Source organism: Zonotrichia leucophrys, chromosome 11 (genome assembly GCF_028769735.1).
Source record: "Zonotrichia leucophrys gambelii isolate GWCS_2022_RI chromosome 11, RI_Zleu_2.0, whole genome shotgun sequence".
NCBI lineage: Eukaryota > Metazoa > Chordata > Aves > Passeriformes > Passerellidae > Zonotrichia > Zonotrichia leucophrys.
The window spans coordinates 7852308-7867031 of NC_088181.1; the positions used below are offsets into that span (position 1 = coordinate 7852308).

General features: G+C 59.6%; 3 protein-coding genes and 4 non-coding genes across 8 annotated transcripts in view; 1 reads left to right on the forward strand and 6 right to left on the reverse strand.

The window, feature by feature from the left end:
- Positions 1-70: 70 nt before the first annotated feature.
- LOC135452594 (C-signal-like) lies at positions 71-2821 on the forward strand. The gene is made up of 6 exons (XM_064722854.1): positions 71-468; positions 1008-1059; positions 1291-1478; positions 1564-1722; positions 1835-1945; positions 2700-2821. The coding sequence occupies exons 1-6, from the start codon at positions 187-189 to the stop codon at positions 2811-2813; spliced, it is 906 nt and encodes a 301-aa protein (XP_064578924.1). The 5' UTR covers positions 71-186; the 3' UTR covers positions 2814-2821.
- Positions 2822-4163: 1342 nt separating this feature from the next.
- IL34 (interleukin 34) lies at positions 4164-9706 on the reverse strand. 2 transcript variants are annotated; one of them, XM_064723082.1, is made up of 7 exons: positions 9621-9706; positions 8477-8817; positions 8280-8383; positions 7906-7983; positions 7645-7818; positions 4738-4876; positions 4164-4638 (listed from the first exon to the last, which is right to left on the reverse strand). In XM_064723082.1, exons 2-7 carry the CDS (start codon positions 8520-8522, stop codon positions 4619-4621), a joined length of 561 nt encoding a protein of 186 aa, XP_064579152.1. In that variant the 5' UTR covers positions 8523-8817; positions 9621-9706; the 3' UTR covers positions 4164-4618. The 2 variants fall into 2 exon arrangements, with proteins under 2 accessions (XP_064579152.1, XP_064579153.1); XM_064723083.1 differs by having other exon boundaries at positions 8477-8658; positions 9621-9692.
- Positions 4949-5019, reverse strand: TRNAG-GCC (transfer RNA glycine (anticodon GCC)). The gene has a single exon. It is a non-coding gene; the product is annotated as a tRNA-Gly (tRNA).
- TRNAG-GCC (transfer RNA glycine (anticodon GCC)) lies at positions 5698-5768 on the reverse strand. The gene has a single exon. It is a non-coding gene; the product is annotated as a tRNA-Gly (tRNA).
- On the reverse strand, positions 6728-6798 carry TRNAG-GCC (transfer RNA glycine (anticodon GCC)). The gene has a single exon. It is a non-coding gene; the product is annotated as a tRNA-Gly (tRNA).
- TRNAG-GCC (transfer RNA glycine (anticodon GCC)) lies at positions 7371-7441 on the reverse strand. Its single transcript has one exon. It is a non-coding gene; the product is annotated as a tRNA-Gly (tRNA).
- A 2599-nt stretch (positions 9707-12305) lies between the features above and the next one.
- Positions 12306-14724, reverse strand: part of SF3B3 (splicing factor 3b subunit 3) — a 29586-nt gene continuing 27167 nt past the window's right edge. The window contains exons 25-26 of the mRNA XM_064723104.1: positions 14209-14313; positions 12306-13206 (exon numbers count right to left, since the gene is read on the reverse strand). Of these exons, the coding sequence (XP_064579174.1) occupies positions 13066-13206; positions 14209-14313 (246 nt within the window). The 3' untranslated portion in view covers positions 12306-13065. The remainder of the gene's footprint in view (positions 13207-14208; positions 14314-14724) is intronic.

Here is a 14724-nt window from a genome sequence, read left to right on the forward strand (position 1 = left end):
GCCTGTGCTCCTATGGATTTTCTGGTTCTCTGGGCTGACCCCAGTCATGGGGAACAGGTGAGAAGGTACCATCACCCTTTGGGGCTCCCATGGCTTGAGGGGGGTGGGTGCTTTGGGGTTTGGAGGAGTGCAACAACCCCATGGTCAAGGTGATGGCTGACCCTGGGATGCAAAGAACACCCTGGGATGCAGAAGAACATCCAGAAGAGGGGATGGGAGGCGGTGCCCCCCAGCTCCACCCATCCCAGCAGCGGTGCCACCTCCCGGATTATCGAGGCCGATTGCCAAACCGCGCTGGGGCAGCGCAGCCGGCCGTGCAGAGCGGCGGGGATGGAGGGGCTCAGCGTGGGCAGCGTCCTGCTGACCGCCTGCGACGGGGGGCTGGGCCTGGGGCTGCTCAAGGGACTGCTGGAGCTGCCCAGCCCACCCCGGCACATCTTCGCTGCTTGCCTGGACCCCCAGAGCAAGGTAGGGAGGGCACTGGCACTGGGGGGACAGGAGGGAAGGGGGGGACAGGAGGGAAATCAGCTCGGGGATGGATACCTGGGGATCCCACCTGAAACTGGGATGCTGAGTGTCAGCATCCTGAACGGTGAATGCTATGGGAAAAAAAAAAAATATATATATATATATATGTGTGTGTGTGTGTGTGTGTGTATAAATGAACCAAAAATACACATATATGTATTAAATATTTAAAATACCCATATCTGTATTAAATATCCATGTATTTATTTTGAGTCTCTCGGCTCAGGTGTGTGCATGATGGGGAATGCAGGGGGGTTGCTGGCAGCCCCGAGCCGGGGGCATCCCTGCGGGAGCTTTGAAGCTGCCGCGCTCAGCCGGGCGCGGAGCAGGAGCAGCGACCGCCCCAAATCGCTGCCCCCGGATCTTGTTGTGACCTGTCGGCTGTGACATGAGGGGCCACCCTCTTCCCGGCACGGTGCAGCCCCCCTCCCCTTCCATGGGCTTCCCCATGTGACCCCTCCCCCGTTTTCTCCACCTAGGCTGTTAACGAGGTGGCTTTGGGCTTTCCCAACGTCAGGATCTTGCCTCTGGGTAAGTGCTGGGGCGGGAAAGGGATGAAGCTTCTCAGGATTTAATTGCAACCGTGGGTGGCTCCAGGAAATGCCACCAAGCAGGTGGGTCGCTCGGTTTGGCTTGGCTGAACCAGGTCACTGATGGGACCAGGAGGATGCTCACTTTGGGAGTTGCCTCCTGCCACATCCCACAGCATCTCGCCAGGATCATGGCCACCAGCCTGTCCCTGACCCTGCTGTCCCCTTGCAGATGTGACAGACCCCAACAGCATCAAGGCTGCAGTGAGGAAGGTGCAGGCAGAGGTGGGCAGTGCTGGCCTCAACCTCCTGATCAACAGCAGCGGCACCACGCGCCGCAGCACCGTGGCCACCGAGACAGCCGAGAACATGAGCCTGGTCTACACCACCAACACCATCGGGCCCCTGCAGACCTGCCAGGTGAGGGGGACACAGCAACCCCTGCCCCAGACACGGGGAACAGGGAGGAGGAGGATGGGGATGCCTGAGGTCCCATCCCCTGCAGGCCTTCCTGCCCCTGCTGAAGGAGGCGGCCGAGGCCGAAGGGCAGCGGGAGATGAGCTGCAGCAGAGCTGCCATCATCAACATCTCCAGCATCCTGGGCTCCATCGAGGTCGCAGAGGCCTGGCAGGAGAGGCAGGACATCTGCTACCGCTGCAGCAAGGTACTGCCCCTGAGCATGGGCAGGAATTTGGGGTCATCTCCTCAGGGATTCCCCCTGCACTGGCCTTGGTATTGCCAGATCACGATGGTGAGGAGGGGATTTGTGCTCCCAGGCTGCTCTGAACATGCTCACCAAGTGCCTGGCCCTGGAGTACGGGAGCAGCGGGATCCTCTGCGTGTCTGTGGATCCTGGACATGTGACACCTCCCTTGGAACAGGGGATGGTGAGTGGTGGGAGGTGCATGGAGTCCCAGCTCAGCAAGGTCCCAAAGGTACCCTGGGCATTCCTGGGGGCATCCTTTCCCAGGAGCATCCCTTCCCAAGGCCATCCCTTCCCAAGGCCACCCCTTCCCAAAGCCATCCCTTCCCAAGGCCACCCCTTCCCATGAACATCCCTTCTCAGGGTCATCCTTTCACCAAGAAATCCCTTCCCAGAAACATTCCTTCCCACAGACATCCCTTCCCATGGGCACATCCCTTCTTCATAGGATATTTCTTTCCATGGACATCCCTTTCCCATGAACATCCCTTCCTGAGGCATCCTTGACCATGGACATCCCTTCTCTGGGCACCCACAACTGTGCAGTGCCTTGGTCCCACGGTGGCTGTGCCATCACAGCAAAAGGACAATTCCAGGCACTCCCCCAACCATCCAATTTGTTCCCTATTTTTTATTTCCTTTCCCATCCTGATGGTGTGTCAGCAGAGGGCACCCTGGTCCTGCTGTCCCTTACCCTGCCCTGGCTGACAAATGAGTCACTTTTTAATTAGGGATGAAGAAATTAACCTCCATCCTTACAGCACTCAAATGAGGGACAATAAATTTGTGCAAAGCCTCATCCCTTGACTGCTGGAGCATCCAACTGCTCCCAAACCAACCCAGCCAGAGCTGGCATTCCACCACACCAGGGGTGGGATTGGGGGGGTGTTGGGATGGAGAATCTTGGCTCACTTTTTCCCTTGCCCTGGGTGTGCCAGGGCCCAGTGACGCTGGAGGAGAGCGTGCGGGGCGTCCTGCAGCTGCTGGCCCAGCTCTCAGCCACCAACAACGGCACCTTCTGGGACTGGAGAGGGCAGAGGCTGCCCTGGTGAGAGCAGCATCTGCACACTCCGCTTAAATAATTAATTAAAGTGAATTAATTGCCATTTCCAAGCTCACTCTGAGTCGGGGGGGCAGGATGGGCAGGGGAATGAAACAGGGATGCACAACTGGGGGATGGGAGTTGGATTCTCTGCCCCCCTGGCCTGGGAAGCTGATTTGTGCCAGGGCAGCATGAGGAAGGATGGTCCAAATGTGATCCTGAATCCAAGGCATCCCCTGGGGCCAGGAGAAGCCCCTGGCTATCCTCACTCTAGGCCACAAGCCATACTGCTTATGGGGACATCCCAGACAGCCCCCAAACTCAGCCCCTGTCCTGCTGAGCCTGCCCACCCCAAAACCAGCTGGGCTTTCCATGCCCACCCCAAAGACGCTGCCAGGCATTCTTCCTGCTGGTTCAAGGCCAGCAAAGGTTCTTCCTGTTCCAGCAGCTGGGGGGTTTCACAGCAGGAGATCTCCCAAGTCTCAGCACATGCCCAAAGATGTGTTTTGAGTGCTGGGCAGGACGTCCTGGGCTGACCTTCCCTGAATCCATCCCTCATGGTACACCAGGAGATGCTGTAAACAGGCTCCCATTCTTGATGCTGTGAGCGCTTTCCTGTAGAGGCTCTCAGCTGTCATTCTTGAAGCCATCTCCCAGAAGAGGGATCAGAAGAAAATGCACAATATCTCAAGTGGGCTGGACACAGAGCCCATTGCTGTGGGGATGCTCTGGGAGGCTGGGCAGGGTCACTCTGCAGGGACAGCTTCAGGTTCCCCACAGGGGAGGAGTGGAGAAGGATGAAGGATCATTACCATGTTTGACACGAGGGGGTGGGAGCTTGGGGCTCATCTCCAAGGGGGTCCCTGGACCACACAGGGCCTCAGTTACAGCCAGCACGGATGGGAGACAGGTCCCTCTAGTTAAAGCTCTTATCAAGCAGTGGATCTACTGGTGAGTTTTATATGAGCTCTGTGTGGGCTTTATATAAACAGGAATCATTACTAGGCATGAAGGGAGGAGGAGGAAAAGGAGGAGGAGGAGGAGGAGGAGGAGGAGGAGAAGGAAGACGCTCCTCCACTCATGCTGCAGTGCCCATTGACTCATAAGCCGAAGCCATGAATACACCAATTAAGGTCTCTAATAGCTGATGAAGGTAATTAACTAAGCTGTGAAGGTGGGAGGCAGCCCCAGTGCCTCCAGTGCGCCGCCTGCACCCACGCCACCAAGCACAACAAACAAATCCAGATGTTTCCTTGCTGGGGAAGCAGCCGGGGCTGACAGAGGCAGCTTGGCAGGGTCCCTTTGTCAGAGTGAGGGAGGTGACCGACACCCCAAAGAGGAGGCAGTGGAGGCACTGGGGTTCTCTTTGCTGGTCCTTTATTTTGGGTAAGGCTGGAGGCTCCCAGGACCCAGCCAGAAGCTGAGCTGCAATGCTACAGAATTAACTGGTGTTTAATCAAAGCTGAGGAAAAAATACAAGTGGAGAGAAACAGGGTGGTGCCCTCACCTGCCCTGTGGGCAGGGAGGGCTGTGTGTCCCCCCAACAGCTGCCTGCCACAGGGGGCTGTGTCTGAGCCCACACCCATGCAAAGGGTGGCAGACATTTCGGATGGATGAGATCCCACAGCCATAAAGAGTCCCACGGCTCTGGAAAGGGTTGTGTTTGGTCCTGGAAGGAGTGGCATTTGTCCCACCTTTGGAGCTTCCTTGGGAACCCACCATGGGGCTCTGGGAGGAGCAGAGCAGAGGCAGCATCCAGGGCTCCAGGGCAAGGAGGTGTCCAGTGAGGGGTGGAGTGAGGGGTGTTCCACAGTGTTAGGTGGATTCCCACCGACCTGAGCAGAGGGAACAGGTTCCATGGTGTGGAACAGGGCGCCCCTGTGCGGCACCTGCGTTCCCCAAGGTCGGGGTCCCCACCCTGACCCCCAACTCACAGGGCACCCCGTAGAGCATCCTCATGACCTTGAGGCAGTTGTCCAGCAGTGCCTTGGGGCGCACAGCCTTGCTCCGGCTCTCAGCGCCCGCGCTGTGGATCAGCTTCACCAGATCGGCCACCACAGTTTCCACGTCTGTCTGCAGCGATAGATCACCAGGACGTCACCAAGGTGCCCCAAGGGACAGCAGAGTGCAAAAGAATACAGCTGATGCATTGGCCGGGAATCGAACCCGGGCCTCCCGCGTGGCAGGCGAGAATTCTACCACTGAACCACCAATGCCAGATGTGAGCAGCATCCCAGCCCTCCCCCACAGTCCCAAACCCGGCGGGCTGGACGGGAGCACCAGGGGCAGGCCCGGGCACCCTGAGCACCCTCACTCATCACCCCAACACAGCCCTCATAACCCGCCTCCAAACCACTGCAACCCCTCTTCCCGCTGCCCCATCACCTGCAGCAAGGAGGCCTCAGCAACACCTACACCTGCTCAGCACCCTCAGAGCTAATCCTCTCATGACACAACACTGCAAAACTTCCTTTCTCCACGGAGGGGCTGCACAACCTGCCCCGTCCCACAGGACAACCCAGACACACTTTGGCTTCACGTTGGTGACCCAGCCATGACAGGCCGCCCACATCCAGCGCCCAGGCACAGCCCCCTCCTGTGTGTGGCACCACCCCCCAGACCTGGGCAGGCCTGCTTGCCCTGGGGCTCACTGCCACCGAGCCAAAGAAAGACCCTTGTCACTGCCACCAAAGCAGAAACCCTCATTGTCAGGGAACCATGGACCCCTCTGTGCCACCAAGTCTCCCGGGCATCACCAAAGTGCCCTGGCTTTGTTCCACCGACAGTGACATTCCGCACAGAAAGATGTGCCAGAGAGGTGCGTAATCCCTCCAGGGACCCAGGGGAATCCCCATGGTCCCCCCAGAAACACTGGGTGCCAAAAGCACAACTGTTGCATTGGCCGGGAATCGAACCCGGGCCTCCCGCGTGGCAGGCGAGAATTCTACCACTGAACCACCAATGCCAGATGTGCAAACACCTTGAACGCTCCCCACACGGCCCCACCAGCCCAAATCCAGCAGGGTGAATGCGGTGAGGGCGGGCACTGCTGGCTGTGAGTACACCACACACATAGACACAAGGGGCACCCCAACACTCAGCTCTGACACCGCGGCTCCAGCCCAGGGAAGCGCCTTCTCTGCTTCCCCACCAGTAAGGAGGGATTGTCAGCAGTCCTCACTCTTAACCCTCTGATGACACAACCCAGAAAATCTCCCTCTCTCCACGGAGGGGCTGCACAGCCTGCCCGTGACACAGGGAAACCCAGACACACTTTGGGTTCACACTGGTGACCCAGCTGTGACAGGCCACCCACATCAGCACCCAAACACTTCTGCCTTGGGGTGCAGCAGCACCTCCCAGCCACAGGCAACCCACGGCTGCATGGAGCCCAAGTCAGGTGGAGAGGCTGGGGATTGCAGAGTTAAAGTCAGGACACTGATCTGCACTGATGAGGAACCAAACCCTGGCTTTTGAGGGGGAGCACAATAATTGTCCCACCGAACCACCTATGCCAGATGTAGAGCTGCCCACAGCTGCCATCTATCTCCATGGCCTGGGCATCCGTGACATGAACCAGCCCCTCACACTGCTCCTAAGCCAAGGACCCTCACTGCCATCGACATAGCACCCCTTGTTGTCATTGAGCCTCCCTGCCACCCAGCCGAGCTGGTCATTCACCAAACCATCTCCTCTTACTGCTCCTGGTGCCACCGAGCCAAGGACCCTCACTGTAGGCAGGGCTGCTGCCACCACCTGGGGCCTGAGCACCCACACAAACTGCAGAGTCGACCCCGAGGGGAGATGCAGAGGGAGCAACCTCTAGAGATGCCCAAGGGATCACCCACGGGAGCGCCTCTGCAGTATCCCATGGGCACACTGGCAGCCGCCAAAGGACAGCAGGGTGCAAAAGAATACAGCTGTTGCATTGGCCGGGAATCGAACCCGGGCCTCCCGCGTGGCAGGCGAGAATTCTACCACTGAACCACCAATGCCAGATGTTAATTTTCCCCCAGCCCTCCCCCACACTCCCAAACCAGGGCAGGCCTTGTCACCCTGAACACCCTTATTCGTCACCCCAACACAGCTCTCATAACCCGCCTCCAGCCCACGGCAACTCCTCTTCCCGCTGCCTCACATCACCTGCAGCAAGGAGGCCTCAGCAGCCCTCACCCTTAACCCTCTCATGACACAACACAGCAAAACTTCCTCTCTTCACAGAGGGGCTGCACAGCCTGCCCGTGGCACAGAACAACCCAGACATACTTTGGATTCACTTGGTGACCCAGCCGTGACAGGCCACGCACATCCAGCACACAAACACAACTGTCTCAGGGTGCAGCAGCTCCATCGAGGCAGCAGAAGCTTAGGCAGAGAGGCAGAACCATCACCGGGAAAATAGGGATGAACTCATGGGCACCCTCTGCCTGATCCCCGCAACCGCCGGCCTTGGAGGTGCCACCCCGTGACGGAGGTCGGTGTGCATGACAGTCCCGTTCTCCCCTGCCCAGGTCAGCGGGTCCCCCAAGAGTGAACGGGTTGCAGGCAAGAAAAAAAACACAGCTGCTGCATTGGCCGGGAATCGAACCCGGGCCTCCCGCGTGGCAGGCGAGAATTCTACCACTGAACCACCAATGCCAGATGTGCAAGGCTGCTGGGGCACTGCCCCACAGCCCCGCACCGCAGCCCCAATTTCTGTTCTTGTATCCTGTCCCTGTCAGCCCCCACAGAACCCACACACAGGGAAAACCTCCATGCCCGTGTTGTCCCCTCCTGAGGGGCTCAGTGCGTGTTTTCCCAGCACACGAGTGCCAGACATGGGGTGCCAGGGGGATCCTCACCTGCCGGTACTTGCTGTACTCCTTGCCCAGGGCATCAAAGAGCTGGCAGAGCTCCTGAGTGTATTTCCAGGATGGGTGCTTCTCTGGCAGCACCTCACGGATCCGCAGCACGGCCTGGGAGCTGACATGGAACCAGAGGTACCGCAGAGCTGCCTCCGACACCGTCCCGTTGCGCTGGAGGGCAAGAGGGTGAGAGCCGTGCAGCCCCCGCGGGTCCCTGGAGCGCTCCCATGGCGGGACTCTCCCCTGCCACCCTCTTACCAGGCGGGTGATGTTGGACGGCCTCAGCACCTCTTCGTACTGGACCTGGACTGTGTAGTCGATGGGAAAGTAATGTTTCTGGAAAGGCAAAGAAGAGCATGGGGGCTGGCAAGGGGCAAAGGAATGGGCACATCCTTGCCAGCCTTAGTATGACACTGGGGAGCCAGTGCAAAAGCCCTTTGATGTGGTCAGCCCCCAGCAGGAGTAGTCCTGGGCACAATTTGGCATAAATTGTCCCTGGTGAAAAACACAGCACCCAGCACCCAGCCACTGTAGAGCAGTGGGTGCTGCCCCCCACCCATGACCCCCCTGCAGCAAATTGAGGCCCTCCCTGCAATGCCAGGTGTCCCCCCACCTCCCAAAGCTGGGGTTACCATGTACTGCAGGCGCATCTCATACTGCAGCTTGTCCTGGAGCAGGCGGGTGAGCTCGCATTCGCCCGGCGCCGCGGCCTCCAGCCCCAGCACAGCCAGGACACCTAGGCAGCCAAAGCCAGTGGCATCAGCCCCCTCAGGGACACCCACCGAGGGGAGTCCTGAGGCCATCCCCCCTGTGCCCCAGCTGTACTCACATAGGACGGCAGCGTAGCCCTGCTGCATGTTGATGGTGGCCATCATTGGAGCCCCAGGCTGTGCCTACATGGCTGGGGCTCACCGGGAGCCTCCAGGGCAGTGGCGTGGATGGTGTGGGGACAAGGGACAGGTGTAGGCTCCGGGCACTGGCTGCTCTCCGGTAGCCCCGGGCAGTTGTTCCCTGCCATGGATGGGGGGTTAGTCCCCCTTCCCGGCAGTCCCCGCTGGCTTCTCCTCTCCAGCTGCTGGCAGGGAGGCAGCAGGTCCGGGGCCGTCACAGGGTGCTGGCAGGGATGTGTTTGCAGGGGTGCAGGAGCACCCCCGGACTGCAAGAGGGAATCTGGGGGAAGAGAGCCCCGGCTGCAGCCCCAGGGCAGGCAGGGGCCCAGGCTGCAGCGCCCAGGCAGGACACCCGCTCCGAGCCCCGGGGGCCACGGGGAAGGGACAGCCCCGCTGAGCCTCGGGTGGCCCTGGAGCCGTGTATGTCTCCGTCCCCTTGGGGCAGGGCTACCAGGGCTTCCCTGATGACACCCTCAGGGGATTTCCAGGGAAGGAGGGGGATCAGCCCAGCCCCGTTATCCCGGAGGTGATTAAGTCCGGCCTCAGCCGAGGAACACTGGGGGAAGGGGCTGGTGAAATGGCCAAGCCACGGCATGCTGGGTCCCCGCACAGAGATGTTGTGTCCCTACACCCCTGCGAAGGGGGCCCTGCCATGCCCCCGCGCTCTGGAAGGAGACCAAAGCATGTCCTTGTGCCACATGCCCCACAGCGTGTCCCCTTGCGAAGCAGGGTGTGGGTGTCCATGTGCTGTCCATCCCAGCACAGAAGCGGCCCCATCTACGTCCCCACGCCATGTCCCGGTGCCAGGGGGGCCACGCTGTGTCCCCACGCGATGCCATGTCCCGAGGGAAGGCAGCCGTGCCCTGTGCCGTGCCGTGCCCCCACGCGAAGGCTCCGCGCCGTGTCCCGGCGCACAGTGCCACCCACAATCCCCACTGGAGGCACCTCCGTGCCGCGTCCCTGCCGTGCGTCCCCAGGCGGGCACGGCCGGCTCGGGGGGTGCGTGTGCCCCGTGCCCGTCCCCGGCGGGGCCGTGGCTCCCGGCGCCCCCCGCGCCCCCCGCGCGCGGCTCCGCGGACCCACCTGGCGCGGGACGCGTCCACCCGCGGGCGGCGGCGGCGGCGGGGCCGTGCCCGCGCTTCCCGGGAGGCGGGCGGGGGGCGGCGGCGCGGGCAGCGGGCGGGGCGGCGGCCGGGGCCGGGCGGGGAGCGGGGACCGAGCGACCGCCCCGCACGGCCCGGGGAGCGTCCGGCCCCGCTGCGCCGCGGGTGCCCGGCCGGCCCAGCCGGGGAGTGTCCCCGGGGTACGCAGGGAGCCCAGGCTGGGGTGTCCCCAGGGTGCTTGGTAACCCTCGTGGGTATCTCCCTGCTCCCCGGGGGGCTTTGGTGCCCCAGCTGGGTGTCCCCAGTGTGCTTGGCTGACCCTCGAGAGTATCTCCCCCTGTTCCAGGCAGGTGTCCCCGGGATGCTCAGATGCTCGGTTCACCTGACCAAGGTACCCCCCAGCGTGCTCAGCTCATCCAGCTGAGCATCCCCAGGGTGTCTGGCTCATCCTGCTGGGTCCCTCCCTGCTCCTCGGGGTACATTGCCGCACCACACCCTGCGTGCTGGTCTAACTATGGTGAATGCCTCCTCCACTCCTCAGGGTGCTGAGCCGTCCCTGCAGGGCGTCCACCCAACCCAGTCAGGTGCCCACATAGCCCCTGGGGTGCCCAGCTGACTACTCTGTACAGCCCTAGGCACCCCTGGGTGCTCTGCTCTGCCAGCACTGGCACCTCTAGGGTGCTGGGCTCTCCTGGCAGGGTGTCCCAGGGCACTTTCTGCACTGAGCACCCATGGGCACGTTTTGGGGCAATCGGAGCGGGAGTCAGCCCAGGATGTGCCCGGGGAAGGGCTGCACTGCAGCACGAATCTCAGAAGGGCTGAGGTATTCTAAGCTGGCTCCAGGCCAGCAGGACTCTGCTCCCTCTGACCCAAGCCCATATCATCCTCTCAGGATGCTTCAGGGCTGAGCTCCTGCCAGGAGCAGGGGCCAAGGGACAAGGGACATTGTCCGCCCCCACATCATCCTGAAGAGCCCCTTGGAAGAGCCACTGTGTCTGTGCTCAGGACTTCTGAGCATCCAAAGGGTCAGCAAGAAAATCGGCTATCAAAGAGTGGGTCAGTGCTCCCAGGGAAACGCGTGGGAAGGAATGCACTTCTGCCTGTGAGAGCGCGCTGGGATTCCCCTGGCATGCAGTCAGGGCCACTGCCGCGCTCCTGCCAAGCTTCCCCTGCTCCTGGCCAGTCTCAGGCACGGCCCTTGCCTCCCTCCCAGCACTCGTCGGGGCCGAGATGCTCAGCTCTGAGCAGGGAAGGAGCCGCTGAGCTCCTCACTCAGGTGTCCGCAGGGATTTTGCCCGCGGCTGCTGCAGTCGCTGGAGGAAGCCATTTAACAGCATTCCCTGCCCACGTATTCATCAGCCTGGCAGCCGGGATGGGGCGAGGAAGAGAAGGGAGAGCGCGGAACTGCGCAGCACCGTGCTGGGGGCGGTGTGCTCTCCCTGGCTGCTCCGGGGCTGGAAATCAGCGCTGGGATGAGCCCAAGGCAAACAGCTTCCCGTGCACAGCCCCGGGAGCTCTGCGCCCACACGGCAGCTGTAGGGGGGAGCTCGCTCTGAAACCTTCCTTGTCCCAGTGAAGGGGAGCTGGGGGCTCAGGCAGCTCCCCACAAGCCCCCAGGCTCCTTATGGCTGGGAATGGATGCCCCTAGGCTTTGCCTTTTACTGGAAGCAAGTTATTCACCAGGCACAGCGGAGCAAGTAAAACCTTGTGCTTGGAACCAGTTTGGGAACATCTCAAGACACGCCCCCCCCCCCTCCCCCCCAGCTTTCACTTTCAGGACACCAGCGGGACAAATACCAAGGGCCACTGGAGCTCTGCTGAAGTGCCCTCTGATCCAAAGCATCACTCCCTCAGGGAGGACACGGAGCACAGGGTGAGCACTTTAAGGCAAGGCAGAAGCTGGACCCCACAAAGCTCAGCTCCCCTTTGCCCCTTCCTTGATGCAGCCGCCCCGACTGAGGCCAGGAAGGGAGCACAAAGCCCTTTGCTCTGCCAGCATGGGTGGGGCTGTCAGAGCCAAAGGGTGCAGCGCTGTAAGCCCCTGCCAACGCAGGCCTGCGAGGTTGAAACAAGGCAGGAGGGGAGGGTGCAAAGGACAGGGCAGGAGGGTGTGTTTGCCCTCACCCCACACAGTTCATGCACCAGAGAATGTGAAAGCTGTTCAAAGGGAACACAGGTATCAAGGATCACCTGTCTCTCAAGCCCCAAGTAGAGAGCAGCAGCATCCTTTACCGGGATGTCACAGGCTATCAGACTGTCCCCACTAGCAGGAGGTAAGCAGGGAGTAACCCAGCAGAACCAGGAAGCACTTGCTGTGTGGGTACACTCCAGCTGGGAGCCTCTGCAGCCAGTTACCAAGCCTGTGGGACAACGACCTTTCCCCAGCCCTCCTGGCAGCCAGCTGCTCCTCCCAGAGCTGCAGCTGCTACGCTGGGCAACAACGTGCTGCAAACTGCTCTTCCCTTTCTCCACAGCCTGCTTTGTGTGTGTCCCAGGGCAGCCCAAGCAGCAGGGCACCAGCTCCAGGCAGGGCAGGGGGGCAGCGAGGGGCCTGCAGGAGCACAGGGGCTCGGGGTGTGCACTTCTCTGTGTTCCTCCTCCTCCCCTCCTGCTCCCGCCAGGTCAGCAGCAGCTGCCACGAAGGAGAAGAGCCCCAGCGCCAGGGTAGTGAAAAAACAGGCTTTTATTCTTCATGTGCTGCTCACAGTCACAGCTTGGAGACACTCTCTTGCCAAAGTTATTATGAAACAAATCAAGTCCCAGACTCAGGCCTCGCTCTTCCCCACCCCCAAGAGAGTCAACATTGTACAAAACTCTATTTACAGGGAAAACAGTCAGAAATGGTGAGTCCAAAAAACCCCCTTGCAATTCAGAAGAAAACGTTCAAGACAAGTGTGACAGTTACACCCTCCACAGCCAGCTTCCCATTGGCTGCTCTCTGGACTAGTGTAAGCCCAGAGCAGCTCACCACCAGCTACTAAAAGAGGAGCCTGGTAATCCTGAACCATGCCACAGCTCTTTCCTTTCCTAAAATGCTGGGAAATCACAAACCCCACTTGACCCAATCAGCTGGATCTGCCCTACAGGACTCTCAGCAAGACCCTGTGGGACTCCTCCATCCAAAAGGGAGGACAAGGAGATGGGGCTGAGGGTCAGCTGGAGGCTCTGCTTGGGCACTTCCCAAGAGAGAACTGCTCTGGCCAGAAGCCGGAATGTCAGGAGCCTTCACATAGGCAGCGGGATGTGTTGGGAAACCTAATGGCTGATACTGCATTTACTGGAGTCACGTTACTTTGAAACACAAACCAAGAGGACCAAACCAATATTTGAAAAGGGGGGGAAAAAAGCACACATTCCTCCTCTGGATGGTGCCTGGAAGAGCACCCAGAGGAGCCAGGAGCATTTCTGCCCCTGCCAGCCGCCACTCAGAACGCGTAGCGCGTGCGGATGTCCTCCAGCTTCTTGGACACCTCGGGTGGGGTCCGGTCCAGCTCCTCGGCCACATTCTTCTGTTTGTTGGGCTCCATGGAGTTGAACTGCTCACACAGGTCCCCATCAATCACGTTCTGCAGGGGCAAGGAGGAGAGAACTGAATCGAAACCACACAGAGGCACTGAACCCTGCCTAAACAGGGAAAAATGGCCACAAACAGTTTGTTCCCAGGAGTTTCTTAATCCTGTCCTGGAAACAAGACCATGCTTGGTGACCTCATCTGCTGAATAGCATCACATTAATTACTGGCCAGCTTGATTAATGAAACAGAAACCCCAAAGGCCTGGGTGCTGCTGAAGAATCAGAGAAGGGAAAGGAAGAGAGATCCGCCTGTGTCTGAGCCCTGCACTGGGAAGGCTGGGGGAGGCTGTGAGTGATGACAAAGGCAGCTTCAATCAAATGGGAGCGATCTTTGAGGCTGTGTATGTGGCAAATCAGCCTCAAGCTCAGAGACCACCACACTCCACTCCTAAAGAGCTTCATCTGCTGGGACAGTATTCTGACTGACTCCAGACTCGTTACTCTGGTAGTAGCTACCACTGGGATCCGTCTGATCAGAGCATTTAGCAGTTCACAGCTTCTAACAGTTCCTCAAAAGCAGAAATAGGAAGGAACAGCTCTTTCTGAACTTGGATTTTCCTTTCCAGTGGTGGTGGAAAAAACATAATCCAGGGCAGCACTCCGTTTGATCCAGCCACACCAACAGCTATGTAATGCTGCTTCTCCTGGTGGAAAATGGAGATGCTGTGGGAAGTAGAGAAGTGCAGTTACAGCACCTCTGGGTTTGGGTCTTAGGATCAACCCTCGGGAGGCTCATTACAGGAGTTAAGAAGCCAAAACAGACACGTATTAAGTGCTAAGTACTGTTCTCCTACCAGACTGCTGCTCAAGAGCCAGCTACCACAGGCACCACACAAGCCATTACTGCAGTGCCTCAGCTCTCCCTACTGAACAGCAAGCTTGCCTTGTACAAGACAATAACCTTGCCTTGCTTCTGCCAGCCTCAAGGCAGCTCTGTGCCCCAAAGCACCTCCCTGCACCCCAAGGCCAGGTGACCCCACGTGCTCAGGGCTCACCTTCACTGGGAAGTAGTAGGAGCGGAAGCTGAGATGGTCCCGTCCACAGAGAGGAGGGTGCTCAGACCGTAAGTGCATTTCCACGTGCTGGAAGAAGTCGTGATCCTGGCGAGATAAAGGATTGATAAGAGAACAGTTTGGTACACATCAGTGCTGCCAGCAAGGCAAGACAACACCCATCAGAAGGTGCTCTTGCACTGGCTGAAACACTGTCATTACACGGCCATTTGGGGTTGGATGAGATGATCTTTAAACGTCCCTTCCAGTCCAAACCATCCTGTGGTTCTGTGAGTAACAGACTCTGCCAGAGCAGCCCTGCACATAGCAGCCAAAGTCACAGCTACCCCCTCACCACTTCCACCTGGAAAGCACCCAGAGCAGAGTTAAGCAGCCACCCTGGTCAGGATCAGCCTCCCAGCAATGTGGCATAGAGCAGCTGTGCAGCATGGAGCTGCAGCTCCAACAGGGAATGTCTTGGCATCCACAGCTCCAAGAGGCCACAGCAAACAGAGAACA